General features: G+C 42.0%; 1 protein-coding gene across 1 annotated transcript in view; it reads left to right on the top strand.

Moving 5' to 3' along the window:
• Nucleotides 1-8,379: 8,379 nt before the first annotated feature.
• The window catches only part of LOC311233062 (fibronectin type III domain-containing protein 4-like), a gene marked incomplete at both ends in the record, with an annotated part of 149,374 nt that continues 137,471 nt past the window's right edge, over nucleotides 8,380-20,282 (top strand). The window contains 2 exons of the mRNA XM_084319925.1: nucleotides 8,380-8,428; nucleotides 16,169-16,284. Of these exons, the coding sequence (XP_084176051.1) occupies nucleotides 8,380-8,428; nucleotides 16,169-16,284 (165 nt within the window). The remainder of the gene's footprint in view (nucleotides 8,429-16,168; nucleotides 16,285-20,282) is intronic.

Raw genomic sequence — 20,282 nt, 5'->3', positions numbered from 1 at the left:
CAAACTCAATTATGCATAATATAAATTTTATTTCTATATAAAAAGCAGTAAATGGCATTGTTTTGACCCCTGGTAAGAGTGTATGTTATTATTTGGCAATTAAAAGGTGAGGTTAGCTTTCAAAAATATAATTTATTCAAATAGAATTTATTTCCAAAATGATAAACAAAATGTGAAACATTAATAACAAAGGGCATTTTGAGTTTCATATACTATTGAAACAAGGATTTTCTTAGCTTTCTAAAGACATCACATCATCTTATAGCAAAAATAAACAAGACATGTCACTGAACTGTGTAAAGAAAAGTGTCCCAGTTTTGTAGCCTTTTTTACTTTACATGCCTATATTAAACATTTAATGTTTTCAGAACTGTGCAAAAAAAAGAAAAAAAATATCAAGTGTCCCATTTCACTTGTTATATTTCCACATTTTAGTGTTCTTCAGTTCTTTTTTGTTTCATTCAGTGTGAGAAATCCAGTCTCTGTTGAGCTTTAACAAGTCCATCAAAGTCAGGTTGCATGTCTGAGGTGGAGATGCGAAGCAAAGCTGCCAGATGTTCATCAGTGAGAGAGGATCTGTACCTGGACTTGGTAAACTTCATGACTGAGAATGTCTGTTCACATATGTAGGTGGATCCAAAGAGAACCAACATCTTCTGAGCATGTCTCCTAAGCGTATACTGTGCGTGTGAACGTTGACATGAAAAAAAAAAAGTAAAAAAAAAAAAAAAAAAAAATGTTTTTTTTTTTTTTTTTTTTAATTTTTTTTTATTATCATGTAATCTTTCGCGGGCCGGTCAGAATCATCCCGCGGGCCGGATCCGGCCCGCGGGCCGTACAATGCCCAGGTCTGGTCTACAGGTATGGTCTCAGGCCTATACAGGTGGAAATTAGCTTCTGGCTATACACTAGCTCATATACATTTTACATGAAAACCGACATGTTGATTAATGTGCACTGTCCCTGATAGCAATACTGTTGATAATTGGATACTTGTCCATAAAACTGTAAAACGTTTATTTAATAGCGTGCGTGCAAACGTATAGCAGCTAACATGCGAACATCGTGATAGATGGCTCTGTGGCTTAGCTGTAATGTTGCAAATTAGTTACACACATTGCTGTTTAATAAATTAACAAATAATAATAATAATCTTACCTGGTATTTGGCATCCAACTTGATCCAAGAGAAGGAAAATATCGCTGTATTGCGCTCTTGCTGCTACCTGAGCTTGAAGCGAGGACTTGCCGAGAGAGAAAGATGGCGTCGGCACCTTTGGGAATTATATGGATAGTAGGCGTGACCAATGCTGTATTACTCCAATAGAAACTCTTCTGGAACTTTACTCTCACTCTATTGGCCACAGGCAATGATTATGCCCCAAATGGAGTAAATATGACTACTTGAGAGGAAAATAATAACTCTGTAATAATTACTCTGGGAAAATGACTCCCCAGTTTTTCCTACTCTAAGCCATCCTAGGTTGTCAAAGTGGGCAGGGGTGAGGTGGGTTCTGGGGGTAAGGTCAAGTAGTAGTCTGACCAGTTTGTTTTGTGATGTTTGTAATTTTGTTTTAAGCGCCTTTGAGGTGCTTTGGTACCATGAGGTGCACGCATAGTCGTAGTACCCTTGAATGAGTGCCCCTGCCAGAGTCTTCAGGGTATTCTTGTTTACCAGAGAGGAGATCCGGTACAAGAATCTAGTTCGGTGGTTGACTTTTTTTATTACATTGGATGCCATTTTGTCACAGGAAAGATTTGCCTCTAGGATGGAACCCAGGTAGGTAATTTCATCTTTCCTTGTGACAATATTGTCACCCACTGCAACTGAGAAGCCGTCGGTCTTGCTGAGTTTGTTATTTTAACCGAAGAGAATGGACTCTGTTTTGCCCATGTGTAATGATAGTTTGTTATCAGCGAGCCATATGCAGATTTTGCCTAGTTCCGAGCTGAGGGTTTTTTCAACCTGCAACTTGTTCTTGTCAGAGACCAGCAGGGCTGAGTCGTCCGCAAACAGGAACAAGTTGCAGTCACAGGCTGACGACATGTCATTTGCATAAATTAGGAAGAGTAGCGGTCCTAGTATGCTTAGTATGGAACACCACAGCTCACTGTGAGGGGGGGGGGGGTAGAGTACCGTTTACCTCTACCATCTGTTCTCTCCCCTGCAGGTAGGATTGCATCCAGCTCACTGATAAACTATCAAAACCAATTGCTTTTAGCTTGTCAATCAGAATGGAATGATTGACAGTGTCGAAGGCTTTTTGTAGGTCCAGCATGACCATGCCGCAGTATTTGCCCGCGTCCACCTCTTGTTTGATGTGGTCGTTCAAATAGAGGAGGCATGTGTCAGTGGAGTGGGACGTTCTGAAGCCAGATTGGAATTCGTAGATTAGATTTTTTTCCGCCAGGTACTTTTCGACCTGTATTGGCCACAGGCCTTGCTAAGCACACATGACAGCGACCAAAAAAAATATTCCCTAGGAAAAAAATCACCCCTCCCTACCTTACCCTTGATACGACTAGGTTGAACAGGTACTGCCCTGTGAAACATGTGAACACGCTACCTGTTTATTTGTCATCACAGGCTGAGAGAAGGAGTTACTCCTCGATCACATGTCACTAAGCATAGCTTTGCAGGTTAAATAACCGACTAGTTGTGAGCTCAAACACGTCACTAACGGTACATGAACACACATGTTCTCATCACAACTAAACCAGTTCATTTTTACTCACGTAAAAAACAACGCCGATTTTCTAGGTAGAGAGAACCTATACCAGTGACAAGGCAATTCACACACAACACGCGTCGTATCCTCAATGTATTGCAGCAACACACGTTTTGGAAAACATTGTTATTACAAAACATTTAGAAGGGAAGGAAAGAAGAATTGTTAAGTCCGGCAGGACTCCTACCTCCACCCTGAGCGCAGGCCGAGAGGACTGCGAACACTGGTTAACGGGGACAGCCGAAGTCGAACCCGGCGTCTCCTGCATTGGTGACGAGGGCAATGCCCGACGCGCCACCCAGCTGCCGTTCTCCATGTTGACGAAGTCCTCGCTGGCAGGGCACCCGGTGTAGGGTCGACTAACATCCTCTGTCAAAGATGACGTCGTAGTCAGAGTGTTAAGGCTTGTTATTCTCACAGTAACGTTCAACAGTGTAGCATTAAGCTAACAGTCACTCCCGACTGAAAGCAACAAGCTAACGTTCCTAGCCTAGTGAACGCAACGAGCTAGAGCTGCAGCTAACAGCTAACTGGCTAACAGGTAGGCCCCACAACTAGCACGCAAGCTAAGCAGCTATCACCTGAACTGTACACAATAACGTAATAAGCCACACTTCAGACAGGCCGCCGTCTGAGTCCCTCCTCATCCTAAAAGAAAAGAGAGAATAGAAAAAGAAATGTCAACACAGTTCTCAATGGTGATTTAACAGACACACAGCGGAGTCGGCACAATTCCCGTATGGGCAGCAGCTGACTTGAGCATGGAACTACAGATAAAGAAGATCCAGACCCACTTTTCCTCGTGATTAGGGTTTAATCTTTCATTCATTTGAAAGAAGGGGCCTACACGGGACAGAGAAGAATCCGCTCGGAGACCCCGGGTTTAAACCAGATCTCGGTCGCGGCCCACTAGTTTGACCATTATGGGCTTCAGACCAGGACCCTCCGTACGTCGCCTAAGAGGCCGAACAGAGGACCCCAATCTGGGGCCGGCCTTCGTAAAATTGTGCAGCTAACCCCCATAGCATTAGCAGTACAACCGGCGCCCGCATAGCAAAATATCACTCACCCAGCTCAGAGGCAACCAATGTCTCACAAACAGCCGGTTCCTCCTGCAGTCTAGCTGTAGAACCGGAGGTTCAATACCTATCCAGCCGCAGCTTTGGAGGACTGCAGGTGGGGAGTAGATCAGCGACGCAAGCCCCTAATACGAAAAAGCCGGTGGCGGTCAGAATGATCATCATCTTCTAGACACCCCAGTGACGAAGACATTATCGCCGTATTTTCTCGAAAATAGTGAGAGAGAAAACAAAGATATAACGTCAACGTATCTCCTTGCTCTTCTGTTCTCCTTTCTTCAGCTAAAAACTTTCTTTTCCTCACCAAGTGACTGGTATACAGGCACTCTATTGTGGTGAAAGTGAAAAAAGGAGATGAGTGTGTGGCCACACCCCTGCTTATATAGGTGGCAGTTGGGGGTGTGGCCAGACGGATGTTGGTATGTAAAGGTACATTGTGAGTTTTTATTCAGTGCACAGCACTGGAGTGAAGATATGTGCAATAGACGCTGAGCGAGAGCTACACGAAATAGAACATAGGCATTGTATGCATAAAAGGGGCAAAAGTGTCGTATATTCTTAATGAATATCTAAGGTTAATTGCAGCACAATGAGGTTGCTAACTGGAAGGAGGAAAAGGAGAGTGATGGAAACTTGGTCTCCTCCCCTGACTTAGTCAGATGAGAAATAAACGTGTATAGCCAGACAAAAGGAACTATATTTCAACCAAACTCATTTATTTGCCGAGCGGCCAAGAGTGGATAATGCATTAGTTACATACAGGAATTATTCATCATAGACATGTTTGTACAAAAGGATTGATGAGGTGTATATAATCAAATAGCCCTAACACGGTGGCTTCTTCACATCAAGACAGTTTTGCACATAATTAGTATTCATGTTATGTATGAAATAGACCAATAGTACTCTTTGCCACCACATGGTTAAACCTGGTCTTAAGATAGACATCTTACTCTAGTTATCACAAACAGTGATTATTCCATATACAGTTTACTCACGTAGGGCAAAGTAGTAACAGTCGGTGGAGAGGTGGAGGCGCAGAATCAGACCCCCTGGGGAACGGTCGTGGCGGGTCATGAGGCTGGCCTGCGCTCTCTCTCACCAATCCAATCCAACCCTGATTTCCCCCCATAGTTTCCTTGCTTCCATACATGGCGTTTCCCCTTAGATGACCTTTCTGGGGGAGGCTGGTCCGCCCCCCCCCCCCCCCCCCCCCTGACTTCCTCTGTGGGGGCTAGCTGCCCCCCCCCCTCCTCGATCTCCTTGCCGGTGTCTTCCTTCAGTGAACAGAGGGGGGGTCTGCTGACTCAGACCTTTTAACCTTCCCTTTATATGGTTTGTGTAATGATTCAATGGCCTATCTAGCATTAACCCAGTACAGTCATTGCTTCTTAGGTTAATACCAATCAGTCCACAAGAGCCAGGACCAAACCCTATTTACCAAACCGACACTTTGTATTACTCTATGATTTAAAGGAAAATGCTTTATTATTTAACCAGCTTTGACATTCCTAAAATGGTATTCTAATCTTCTTTGTAAATTACTTTCTAATAGGTATGGTTTTAGTTTCCTACAGATTTAAGGCATTATTTTACCTGTGTGTCTTGTCTCTAATCTATTATTGTATAGATTCAACCAGTCTTACACATTGGTCTTGTCTCACAGAGGCATATCTGCTTCCTTTAGCTTCTTGTGCTGTGTCAACCGTCACCCCCTAGAAGGTGTTTGCTGTTCGTGGGGGTTGAAATGGCCGTCCTAAATACAACTGAGTAAACAATGTTATCATGAGAGGTTTTGCCTGAAGGCTCCTCAGGAATGTCACACAATACTGACGCTTTGCATCTTCCTTGTTTTATTACTTTGAGAGTCCCTGTAATGCTACAGTTCACTTATTAAAGCATTATTTTGAATTAACTATTATAACAGATATTTTCAGTTTCAGGGTTGATCTAACAGTCTGTTCAAGTCAATATACCATAAAGCTAAAGTTAAGTGACTGTTACTTTTGTAGCAGTAGTTTGATTTGATAGTTTATTTGATAGGGACAGCACATTAATGAACATCAAGTACAAAATACAAAATGTAAACATGCAGGGTTGTAGCAAGAGCTAATTTACACCAGGAGACAGCCAAACTCTTTCAATAAATAAATAGCCTGCTTAGGGTAAAAGCATTGTGACAATCAATGATTAAAAACAACAATAGAAACAAGAAACAAGTTACATAAACTAAATCAAAAAATGATCACAGTTCTGGTTTGCCTTAAGATGCAGTTTAAGATGAGTCTTGAACATGGAGTATGTGGGACACTATCTAATCACAACTGGTAGGCTATTCCAGTAGTTACCACCTTTAACAGAGAACACAGTTTTAGCAAAGGTAGTATACCGAAAAGGCACCTTACAGTCCCCTCTACTGATGGCCCTGGTGGTAATGCCAGTGTCACTGCCTTTTTTTATTAGGCCTAGTTGTTGGCTACAACTTTGCCACAGTAGGCATTAATCACTTAATAGTTCAAATGTCTGTGTCCCATTCCCGTTTGCACACGCAGATACACACACACGCACACAGTGGGCCAGTGACTTTGGTGGTATGTGCTATTGCACAGATGTGTGTCCCGTTCCCGTTTGCACATGCATGCACAGTAAAAATATACATTTACTTGAAATATTTTCACTGTGCTCCTAAATATTTTTGTGTGCTCCTAAATTTCTTTGTGTTATGACAAACCAGAGGTTATCATATAAAGGGAGTCCACACGTGATACCATGTTAACAAAGAATTTATTTAATCCTATCTAAAAACAATAATCGATTAAACAAACAAAAGCATAATGACATAAACAATGAATGTGTATATCAGAATGGACAGAGGATCCAAAGTTGGTTAGCTTGGTGGCTGATACAACCTGTCCTGGTAGATGGGGAAAGCAGATGGGGAAAGCAGATGGGAGAAGCAGACAGAGGGGTTAGACAGGGGAAACATATATACTGGTGCTGCAGGCAGCTCTCTGCACTGCACAGGTGCTCCAAATTGGGGTAACGACCTACCCACTCTACCATGCTCTTTGAGTCAGAAGACTCCCCATTTGCAGGTGAAGTGGGGGTCGTCACACCCTCCCCCTAAAGAAAAGGGTTCTACCCTATTACCAAATAAAAAATTTATTTACAAACAAGCTAACCCAAATCCCAAATGTAACAATAATACTTTTTCCCAAATTCAAATCAAAATCAACATAGTTTTACCCTTCACCCATTTCCCTCACCATCCTGCCTCCGTTCTCAGCAACATAGGGCCCTAGGAAGCAGTTTAAGAGAGCAGGAGACAGTAGGGAGTGGGGAACAGACAAACCAGGCAAAACAAGAGTTGCACACCAGAGGAGCACACACAAATACAAATTTCAAAGCACAAACGTCTACAATCAAACACATGGGCCAAAAAGGAATATTTTTATCTACAGAGCTAAATGGTGTTTCCAACCAAACTATCATGGATACCCCGCATAGGGAATTCTACATTATCCACTTGGTTTAAGAGTTTAGGCCTCTTTGTGTATTATCAAAATGAGTCCTATGCTTATACAGCAGTCAATGAATTAAGGCCAACAGGTAAAGGGATAATACACCACACAATGAAACACCATCAAATTGGTTAGAGGGGCAAGAGATTAAACATTTTTAGAACCTAAACAAAATACAGCGAACTAAGAGTAACTTATTCCCCTGGTATATATACAAATAACCAACATCAAAATCACAAACAAAGCAACACAATTTCAGACACAAATCATCTCCAACACCCCTGCTGACCGGTCACCCTTTCCCCTCACCCTCCTGCCTCCGCTCTCTGCAACATAGGATCCTAAGAAGCAAATTAAGAGAGCAAGAGACGGAAGAGATTGGGGAACAAACGAGACAAGAAGAACAGAGGATGTTAAAAGTAAAAACAATGGAGTCAACCCTATCAGGTCACTCTACCATTTAAATTGAAATGGTCAACCACGCCCAGACGCATGTCATTAGGTGCTGGAAAGTTGCTGGCACAACCACCTCATTTATCTCAGCACAATGACCATAAAGAAATTTTATCTTTTTTTTTTTTCTCTCTCTTTCCAGTTCTCTTTTCCTTTCTCTTTCTTCCAGTTTTCATTTTCTCCTTCCCAACCATCTCACTCTGAATAGTCATGGGACCACCAACTTTCTGACCAAACCTCAGGTCACTAGGGCTAAACCCTGTGATCTCCTGGGCGACCTCTCTGGAAGCCAGTAGGAGCCATGGCAGTCCCTTCTCAGGAACGGGTACTAGAGAAGTGGAACAGAGAGAAACATTATTGTAGTCCCAATTATCCCCCCCCCCCCCCCTTTAGATGGGCAAAAGTTGGTGGGCGTTAGGAGGTTCACATGTCCACATGTTATTGCATTTTTGCCTTTGGCAATAACATTTGTCTCATCCATTTTCTCAAACGGCACGGCCGTATCTAACAGCCCTTCTAAAGCCGGATCACTGTCCTGCTTCCTAACTAACGTAGTCTGCGACATGGACTGAAATGGGTCAGGCAGAACCAAACTAATATGAACAGTCTCAACATCCGCGCCTTGGGTAGCCCCCTGCGCATCACACGTTGGTGTCATTGCCTGTGTCACTGCACAGGCTGGATGACCAAGGACAACACCTGATATGTCGTCTAACCTAGGACTAGGAGAGTCTTGTGAGTCTGGACTAGGAGAGTCATGGGTGACCACACTTGGGAGAGGCCCCTCTGCCCAAACCCGCACCTCAGCAAGATTGTTACCCAGATCGATGTCCACACCATCTACAGGCAACACAGCGCGCACACCTCTCTGCATATCACCACTCCCCAAACCTGAAATGAGAGAAATGTCACATACAGGAACAGGGAACACAGACAACGTTGGACGAGGAGAACAAAACAAACCTAGCTCCCTATGCTGCAGATCTATTTTGGCAAGCTCAGCCTTTTGCTTAATCTCCTCCAAAGCGAACTCTTGTCTGTGCTTTGCCTCTTGCAGATCTATTTTGGCTAGCTCAGCCTTCTGCTTAATCTCTTCCAAAGCAAACTCTTGTCTGTGCCATAGTAGCTTTGCCTCCTCTAAAGCCAACTCTCGTCTGTGCTGCAGTAGCAGAAGTTCCTTCTGCCGCTCAAAACTGAGTGCCATAGTGCACTATTGGCCTAAACAAAGTGTGCCACACTCAAACAAAGGGCCATACGTCACTGTTGGCCTACAAACAAACAAAACCTATGCTGGGACAATGAAGCGTGAATACCAAGAAAAAACAAACAGTCTGATCAAATGAAACCTCCCCCCTGACTAACTACAGTGCCCAACTAACTAACTAACTACCTCAAAACCTCAATCTTCGTGCTACTACATGCAGGGGGTACTCATGCACTGGAACTCTCTGGGCAGAAGAAGTACCTGTTATACAGCCACTCCTCTGAGCCAGAGACGTGCTCCTGAGAGGACACAAGCACCAATGCTAGTGCCTGTCTCTACCCACGTTTGTAGCCGCCTAAAAAAGAAAATACCAAGACGAGTCCCCCTATTGGAAACCTGCCATCTTTGCCTAACCGGGGATTAATGGTTCCCAAAACACACAGAATGTCATTAAGGTATCAAACTCCAAAGCCTCAACACAAGCAACAACAAAAACAAATGAACAAATCTCTTTACCACAAGAAATCTGCACAGAAACAAACTGCTACCTTCCCCAAACCCCAAACAATCAAACACCAAGAACAAAGACCAAATCACATGTGCTTACTCCCTAACACTGGCATACAAATAATTAGGCTACAAACAAATTCTAGCCAACAGGCTACAAATACTAGCTCTAAACCTCAGGTCACAGACACTAGTCCAATTAAGTAGCCTAATTACTTTTCAAAGTAGCCCTCCTGTACTCAGACAGAGCCCAAACAAATTGTCCCGACAGGAACCCAAATACAAATGCCAGCCAAATCACAAAATACCAAATGCTAACCAAATCACAAATACCAAATGCTAGCATGAATCCAACCAATAACTCAAACCACACTAGGCCAAATTAGTACAAAACAAAGCTACTACCAAATTCCACAAAAAGGTCCTACAAACGGATCGAGCCCCCATATATGACAAACCAGAGGTTTATCAAATATGGGTTGTCCAAACGTGATACCATGTTAACACTTTGATCGCCATGGTTAAATTCATAATTTACCATCCCTAGCCAGCTCTATTTGTCTATGGAGAAGTTCCCCTTCTTTGCAGGGCTATAACTTTTTAAATTGTATTGCTAAATTGACATTATTATGGCCAATTCAATGTCCTATATCTATTGTTCAGGGTGTAGCAACGTTATACTTTTTCATTCACATATTCATACTAAAATACGGTCTAAAGTATAAGTATGTTTTTATCGTTTTCTGCAGCTTTCTCCAGAACTTGATTTATAGCCCTAAATGCATTATATTGATGATCAAATACAGTTTGATAGCGATCGGTGCCAGATAAAAAATTCAACTGCACGTAGTTCTAGAAGTTACTACGTATGATCTGATGTTGACCGGATGGGCGGGGGGTCGTTTATAATTCCGTGGGCAACGTTATATCATTCATCTAGTGTGGGTGATATGATCATTAGAGCAGTTAGTATAGAGGACATTAGAAAATAACGCTGAAACTCACCGTAGCTTCCTCGCGCCGTTGGGAGATGAGCCTGGAACAGAATTGTTTCTATTATGGGATGGAGAAATACCCGATCCATTTCCAGGTTGTATAATAGTATATACGTCCAAATCATGTTGTGTATCGAGTTATTGGCAACGGATCGCTATGTATTGTGTCGAGCTCGAGTCCCAGGACCTATAGCGAGTGATCGGACCGAATTGAAATGAGCACCAGCTTCTACATCCTGTTTCTCCCCTGGGCGATCCCCCGATCGGCCACCAGATGGCGCTCTTGAACCGTTAGAGAGTTGAGTGGAGCTCAGCAGTATATCTCAGGTCCCCGGGGGAGAAATATGATTTCGATCACAGATTTTTGAAATATTGATATCAAAGACGTGTTACGGCGTCTTCGGCAGAATGAGCATGGCGGGGAAAGACGAGTTTCGGCGTCTCCGGTGATTAAAGTGTTAACAAAGAATTTATTTAATCATATCTAAAAACAATAATCGATTAAACAAACAAAAGCATAATGACATAAACAATGAATGTGTATATCAGAATGGACAGAGGATCCAAAGTTGGTTCGCTTGGTGGCTGATACAACCTGTCCTGGTAGATGGGGAAAGCAGATGGGGAAAGCAGATGGGAGAAGCAGACAGAGGGGTTAGACAGGGGAAACATATATACTGGTGCTGCAGGCAGCTCTCTGCATTGCACAGGTGCTCCAAATTGGGGTAACGACCTACCCACTCTACCATGCTCTTTGAGTCAGAAGACTCCCCAATTTGCAGGTGAAGTGGGGGTCGTCACAGTGTGCTCCTAAATGTTTTCATTTAAAAGCACATGTGCTCCTTGGGAAAAAGGTTAGCGTAGAACCCTGTGGGAGTTACAACACATACCTGTCGGGTAATAAGACAAACACAATGCATCAGCATTATGTATTGGCCACTAGGTGACGCCAGCAGCTCACAAACTGCGGAGGGGAAAACACTAGTTAAAGTCTGTCAGCACGAGCCATGTAGCCCCCCGAAAGCTAGCTAGCCAAAATGTGCCAAAGTACATTGTGGGGTGTGAAGGTAGCAGATCAGTTGTGTAAAGCATGTGTGGATGTGGGAGAATGAAGTGTAGGGTGTAGAGCAGAGAACAAAACCAATAGAAAGGCCTCCAGCAGAGAGGGGGTTAATAAGCCAGATCACAGAGGCGTCTCTACAATTCGTAGCCGCATTTCTGCAGACCCCTCTCTGATTGGTTGAGCTCCATTTCTGCAGACCCCTCTCTGATTGGTTGAGCGAAGCCCCTCTCTGATTGGAAATGTACTACCAGATTCGCGTATAACGTTATTTCGCGTGACTTCGCGGTTTATTCATAACGTTATGCACATTTTACAACACAGCCAGCTGTCAGAAACTGTACATTGTAACGTTGTTATTTCGCGGCCTGCCCATTTGATGTTCCCAAATCATATTCAGAAAGTATCACAGAGACTTCTATTGACCAAGGAATTAGTTATTATTAGTAAGACACAACATTTCCATAGCAATTGACCACCAGACTCTTTCTCTTAAGGCATTAACTGGGTTAATTAATATAAATGTTATATTGTAACTGTCTAGTTACACATTGGTTCCGAAACATGTATGTTCCAGGTTGCACTTAAAACTTTGAATCTGAGAGAGCTCTGGTCAGCGAAGCCGGCGAGCGATTATTATTGGTTTTTAATGACAAACCAATTACATAATCCTATCCAACATATGTGTAAAGGCACACACAACATATTCCAGTTAACGGTATATATTTTTAATGATTCGTTATGGCGTAATCAATACTTCCATGCGTATAAATTGCGTTCGCGACCTCCATGTTTTGGGGCTATTCATCAGAAAACTCGGATCCGGGATTCGGCTCCCATCCGTCGGGCAACAACTGTGGGTTTTCAGCCTCTCTCTCTGGAGCTTAACGGAGTTTCGACTCCTGGCTAGAGGAGCTTGTAGCGGCTCATGCGCATGCGCGCGCTCGGCCAATCAGAGAGGGGTCTGCAGAAATGGCCTCAACCAATCAGAGAGGGGTCTGCAGAAATGCGGCTACGAATTGTAGAGACGCATCACAGAGAGACTGTGGCAGCCATGACACCTGGGCCGTCCAGCAATTAGAACAAAGGAACAGAGCAACACAGTAAGGTGTGTGTGTGTGTGTGTGTGTGTGTGTGTGTGTGTGTGTGTGTGTGTGTGTGTGTGTGTGTGTGTTCCTGTGCACAAGTGTGAGTACTAGCGCTCTATGAACAGTTAGTTCCAACCAAGTAATTTGATTGGACAAGAGGCATTAGATTCCACAAGTGCTTATATTCAGTACAACAGCACTATACATACACTATATGTATGTATCACTCCGCCTCATTGGTGTTCTATTAATAACCTTTAATTAGGTTATGTTAGGTTAGGCAACGGTCCAAGTTCAAGAGCGCAGTTGTGGAACGATTTGTTGGCGGAGCTAAATAAATGATTGAATAAACAGACAAATCATAATCTGTTGTCGCTTATTACTGTTACTAATTGTAGAACTGTTGTATAAAAGCACACTGGAGTCTGGAGGTCTTGCTGTTACACTGAATATCTTCAGCACTCAGCCTGCGGCCTCGTATCTACGACCGAATCACAGCCGTGCTGATATTCAGTATAAGGGCACTTCCTCTCGTGGGAGATTGCTTGCTCGAGATTGCTTAAATATTAATGTAGGCTGTTATGTAAGACTGGGAGGTATATGAAAATATATGGTCATTGATCCATAGAAAGGTATGGATTTTTCCAATATTGTCAATGTCATCCACATATACATATAATATAAAATATATATATTTATACCATGGTCTGGGTGAATACACTTTTCTGATTGGCCGGCAGATATGCGCTAAAAAACGGTTAATGCACACGTAGTGCGGCTCAAGTTTAATCACTGTTCGAAATTCGTCCACTACCCGCCCTGTAACCATAGCAAAATGTTTTGATTGATTTGATTCTATCTTTTGGGGGAAATTACAAACACATCATAAAAACGAATTAGATCATGACCAATTTGTATTCCTGAGGATATCACCTAAAGCTAAAAGCCTTAATTAAAACACTTATTTCCAAGGTGGTCCTCGATGGAAGACATAAAAACATAAAAACATAAAAACACAGCACATAATAGCCTACTAGGAAGAACTAGAGTTTCAGAACCCCCTGTCTACTCTAGCCCTGTAATCTGACTTGCTGCCCTATGGCTGCTGAGCCATTTGCTCGTCCCATAATTGAGCCTTTGCCTTTACCTTTACCTAAAGAGCACAGCTGTCAAAGCTTTACTCGTTATCAACTGCGGCAAAAAGAATTATATTGTTGGCAAATGACCATGGCATGAGCCAAGCGGGATAATGAACTTGTAGGTGTGCGTTAATGACCATGGTGTGAGAGGGATAATGAACTTGTAGGTGTGCGTTAATGACCATGGTGTGAGAGGGATAATGAACTTGTAGGTGTGCGTTAATGACCATGGTATGAGAGGGATAATTAACTTGTAGGTGTGTGTTAATGACCATGGTATGAGAGGGATAATGAACTTGTAGGTGTGCGTTAATGACCATGGTGTGAGAGGGATAATGAACTTGTAGGTGTGCGTTAATGACCATGGTATGAGAGGGATAATGAACTTGTAGGTGTGCATTAATGACCATGTTGTGAGAGGGATAATGAACTTGTAGGTGTGCGTTAATGACCATGGTGTGAGAGGGATAATGAACTTGTAGGTGTGCGTTAATGACCATGGTGTGAGAGGGATAATGAACTTGTAGGTGTGCATTAATGACCATGTTGTGAGAGGGATAATGAACTTGTAGGTGTGCGTTAATGACCATGGTGTGAGAGGGATAATGAACTTGTAGGTGTGCGTTAATGACCATGGTGTGAAAGGGATAATGAACTTGTAGGTGTGCGTTAATGACCATGGCATGAGCCAAGCGGGATAATGAACTTGTAGGTGTGCGTTAATGACCATGGTGTGAAAGGGATAATGAACTTGTAGGTGTGCGTTAATGACCATGGTGTGAGAGGGATAATGAACTTGTGCACTAAGGTTTTAAGGCTCCGCTGTGTGTCGGGTGGTGCTTCGCCTCCACTTCCTGCCTCAAAACTGTTTAACACACACCTACTCCTTGATTATCCCTTACATACAAGTTCATAAAAAAAATATTCCCTAAGAAAATAGACCATTTTGAATTAAATTCAACTTTATTCCAGACACTTAAAACCCTCCCATAGTCGAGCAGACTGTACACAGAGCAGACTCCGCGGCGGTCCGCGCGGACTCTTTGAGATTTTGATCTCAGCGGACGTCCGCGCGTCAGAAAATAGGAGCTTCGCACTTTGCACTCAGCTGTGGGTCTGCTTTGACTCCCTTTGAGTCCGCGCGGACCTCCGCGGAGTTGCTCTGTGTACAGTCTGCTCGACTATGGGAGGGCCTTTAGAAAGGTCCATAGAGGGGGGGAAAAAATCCAATAATAATAAATAAATACATAGCACAACAATACAATACAAAACATATAAAACTGTAAAAAAAATTAAGAAAACCCTTGGTATAGAAAATAGAAATATACAAGGCTCTTTCGCCAATGTCGCCACAAGATAGAGTTGAACCTGGTGTTACTTTTGACAGGATTAATTAAGGCCACAATAACACTGAGTCATCTAACCGACACATGAACCTGTACATAAGGTTTCTTACAAGTGCCTTAAATGTATAGGTATACCCACACTGACAAACAGCTGGCTGGCACTGTGCCATCTAGGGACACGCAAGAACAGTCGTAGAGCATCATTATAAGCCACATTTAGTCTCTGCATGCTGTTTTTCCTGTAGCTGACAGGTGAGCAGTATACAGCGGCGTACAATACGCTCTGAACAGTGAGATTTTGACATCTGAAGTGCACATTATGAAATTTACGTATCGGCATGTTTGCCTGTGCGTATAGTTTACAACGCTGAACATCTTTATCATCAGAAAAATCATCTGCAATACAATGGCCGAGGTATTTTAATCTCATTACACACTTCAAGAACATTGTTACTCAAATGATGAATGAAATAGCATCATGAAAATGTGTATTACAAGGTAAAGACATAAAGATAATGTAATCTGTAATGGGAAACGTCACACACTGTCATCTACAGTACCTATAAACCATGTGAAGTGATTTTTTGGCAATATTGCCAAGCTACTGTACTATGTCCAATGTGTATCATAACAAGCTAATCCTTCAAGTGTACAGAATGTTTGGTACTTATCCGGTGTGTGTATGCCTGTGTGTGACTTTGACTTTGACTTTTAAAACAACATTGTTCAATATTACACTTACTGTAGATTTCTGTATATTTTATATTAGAATGTATATACATAACATAGGAAATGTAAATCCCGGACCGTATTTTATCATTATTATTTTATTCTTAGGCTTATTTTATTCTTTATTCTTAGGCTTGTTTTTCATTCTTATTCGTGACTAATTGTGTTGTCTACCTAAATGTTTACTGTGAGCGATTTGTAGTGCCACATCTTCCTCGGGATTATTAAAGTATTTATATTCTATTCTATTCTATTCTATTCTATTCTATTCTATTCTATTCTATTCTATTCTATTCTATTCTATTCTATTCTATAACAGCAGTGCCGGCGGCCCCAGTGAATGTAACAGTGACCCAGCTGAGGGCCCACTCTGCCATGGTGACCTGGAACGTCCCACAGGGAGACACTGTCATCGGATATGCCATCTCACAGCAGGTAGGAGTGGGTCTGTGTGTCTGTTCGTACAGTATCGCTGAGAGATAGTCCTAAACTACTGAGCGCCAGCTTCCTGCTTTACAGAGATAGACTTCTAAAAAGTCCTGCATTATTATTATTATTATTATTATTATTATTATTATTATTATTATTATTATTATTATTATTATTATTATTATTATTATTATTATTATAGATATAGTCCTAAACTACTGAGCTCCAGCTTCCTACTTTACAGAAATAAAGCACACTGTTTGTGTGCATGTGTGTACTTGCATTATGTGTGTTTGTGCCAATGTGTGTGTGTGTGTGTGTGTGTGTGTGTGTGTGTGTGTGTGTGTGTGTGTGTGTGTGTGTGTGTGTGTGTGTGTGTGTGTGTGTGTGTGTGTGTGTGTGTGTGTGTGTGTGTGTGTGTGTGTGTGTGTAAATATTTATCATCATAACGTGGGTATACACAGTTGTTTATCAGTTGTTTACCATTGATGGCTTGATATTCCTTTACAGCTGAGGACTTGAGTTAACTCGAGTTAACCACAGTCATGTGTGTTCTCGTTGTCCTGTCTGTCTGTGCATTGGAAAAGTATTATTTGTGACTGTTTAAAAATATAATGAGGTAAAATTATTTAAAATGTCACGCATTTGAAACAGGTACAAAACAAACGTGAGACTTGGAAGACCTGGAACACAAAATTACAGACTTGAATTTAGCTCAGTGACTTGAATTTAGGTCAGTGACTAATACTTGAAGGTTAAGACTTAAGACTTGCTCTATAGGATTTACAACCTTTTATTAGGATTCATAACCTATTTTTAGTAACTTACTCATCAACTTCTGTCAATTACTTTCCTGTCCTGTTACTCTCTACTCCCACCTACTCTGATTTGGTGCCAAAAGAATTAATTTGTAAGAAGGATGATACAGTAAGTAAGTCATTTCAGAAGGTTTGGCATCTGGGCTGGACGTTACTGCATAATGAACACTCCTGTCCAAAAAACACGACCTGGAGCTCTGCACTGCAGCGGCCGCGAATGTAAATTGAACCGTGTGATAAGAGCTGTTGATGGATAATCAACAATTGTCGCTTCATTCCATAAGGCCAAAGTTATCTGGTATAATTTGTATTTGAGTTCAAGCCTACATGTTTATTAGGGCTTCAGGCTCTGAAGAGGCTGAGACCCTGTTGTTTTTGTGCTGGCTTTATTATTAATCCTCTCCAGAAATGTTAGCGCAAATTCCTGTGAGGTGTTAAATGGTATAGACTCTAGAGCAGTCGCGATCGACAGGTAGATCGTGGGCTGATTTCAAGTAGATCTCGATTAATAAAATTAGATTATAATTTTTTTTTTTTTTTTTTTTTGCAAAATCAACTCTGCCTCTCCTTGTTAACTACAACAAGCAATGCTGTTTGTTATTTAAGATGAGGTCGGACTCGGCACTGACAGATTTGTGTTCATTATGCTGCTTTTATAAAGCCTCAAATGACGGCTTACAATATACAATTTTGGCTGGTAGCTCTCGGCTAAGTGGTAAATAAAAAAGTAGATCTTGGTTCAAAAAAGGTTGGGCACCCCTGCTCTAGACTTCAAATTCTGGCAGAGAAATATGACCACAATCAGCCTGATGGGGGCGCTATAATAATTAAACACTTTTTGAATTTGAAAACGTATAACTCCTACACCGAATAATCTATCCATCACTCTACATTATTTGCCTCAAGAACGACTAATGTCCGTCTACTACAGGGGTCTCAAACTCGCGGGCCAATTGCGGCCCGCGGGATGATATTTTGCGGCCCCCTACTGGACATCAAAGTCTAGTGTTAATGCGGCCCGCGCACTACTGTTAGCCGAGTCGTTGCGCGAGAGTTGGACGTTTTATTTATTTTATCACTTGTAGGCTACCATAGCGCAGGCTCATGACAGCAACGTTATGTTAGTGACTTGGTTGAAACGTGTTTCCGGAGTGATACCAAGTAAAGTGGAAGCAAATGCATCCTCGCTATCTCCTCTGACTGCGAGCAGTGCTCTGCATGTCCGGCTGCTTGTCTGTCTGTGTACGGGTCTGGTCCAATCACATACGCGTCCCGTCAGCGTTTTTCCCCCTCACCCACAGTCTGCGAATCAGAGGCAGAGTAGGGGAGTAGGGCGGGTCTTCACGGACTGCATGTCGTCTCTCTCTTTCAGTTCAAGTCGGAGCAGAGTTGGCAGCGCATCTACAGTAAACTCGCTCCCAGTTTTATCTCTGTGAGATAAATGTAGCTATTAGCCTAGTTTCGCCAGCAGGCAGCCAGCAGAAAAATATGGCATTTTCAAAGATGGTCAGTAAAAGAAAAGTCGACTGCAATTCAAAGGTGAATGGACGGAAAAATATGCGTTCATCCTGAGTCCCAGCCAGGGGCGTAGCTGGAGATTCTGGGCCCCATGAAAGAATCAATTTGTGGGCCCCCAATCTATTAAAAAATGTGGGGCCCCCAATCTATAAAAAGATTTGGGGCATTTATTTATTGATGAAAACGCATAATATGGTTTTTACCTATTTTTTTTATAAACAGCTTTGTGATAGAATAAAAAAAATGCACAGTGCATTTCCATAGCTGTGGATGAGTCCACTGACACCACTGAGAAGCCTGAAGAACCGTTCATGTTCTGAAGAACTGTTCATGTTCTGAAATGTTATTGCTAAAGATTGAGAAGATTGGATCAGTTGTACTTTTTTTTTGAATACTTGAAACCCTTTTTTTGTGTTATATTTGATGCGGCCCAGCCTCACCCAGACTCTACCTCCAGCGGCCCCCAGGTAAATTGAGTTTGAGACCCCTGGTCTACTAGATTTTAAATGATTAAAATACATTTTCCCCCTAAACCATGGGTCAGATTGCTACTAAATTCTGTGGATCATTATTCAAGATTCAAGATTGTTTATTGTCATGTGCACAGTTAAACAGGCAGTTTGCGATACGATGAAGATCTTACTTTGCTAGTCCGCCCTTCACACAAAATCACACAATACTTAACTAAAACATATTTAAATACAAGCGAGTGCTAAAAAAACAAGGTAAAAATAGATAAATATAATATATACCAGGCACAGTGAGTAACATTGCACGTTCCGATTCTGTGTTTACAATATAAATGGAGGTGACAGTGGGTCACAGCAGCAGTTAAAAAGCTTGTAAATATTTGCATAAATCAAAGATATTGACCAATGAACTTCAAAAGTGTGTGGCTCAGCACATAAGTAGAAGAAAACGTGCAGGTTTGACATCACAACTTACCTGAAACATACCCTGAAAGTGTCAAATCAACCACTAGGGGCATGCTAATCAGCCTGGCACATCACAAATCAGGCTATAAATACAAAATAAATTGTCCAATCATTACAAAAAGTGGAGAATATTTTTCATAACACTGTTCGACCACACATATAAAACTATTTTGAAATCTCCCAATAGGGGGCACCACCAGTTCCCAACATGTGCATGGGCCTGGCACAAATTGGCCCAGAAATCAATGACACCAAACATCACCAAACTTGGTGGATATTTTTTGTTAAGCTGTTGAAATATGTATATATATATTTTATATATTTAGTTACAAGTGTACGGGCCATAAATCACTGAGTCTGTCCAATCATCACAAAACTTGGTAGATACAGTATTCATGTTGCCTGAAAATGATCAAAACATTTTCCAATACAGGGCGCCACAAATCATTTCCATACGGGCTTACAGTATAGTATTTTTCTGGGGCTTTTATTTTGAAATGGGGCTGTGTATTCTGAGAGGGGAAGCCTCTGTCCTTGTGACCTTGCTTACTTAAAGTTAAAGTTAAGTGGATATATCTGTTCATGGAGTCTATCTTCTTCCATGCAGTTTGCAGCAATATAAATTATTACCTGTCTTCAGTGTGTCTCAGCGGTTCCTGTTGGCCACTTATGGCTATTTTTCTAATGTATTTTTGGGCTCAAGGCCAACGTCCGTCTCTGTCTCTGTCTCTCA

The sequence above is a fragment of the Notolepis coatsorum genome (assembly GCF_963971535.1).
Source record: "Notolepis coatsorum genome assembly, chromosome: 1".
NCBI lineage: Eukaryota > Metazoa > Chordata > Actinopteri > Aulopiformes > Paralepididae > Notolepis > Notolepis coatsorum.
The sequence above is the reverse complement of the archived record's forward strand: the minus strand, read 5'-3'. Positions and strand labels throughout refer to the sequence as shown.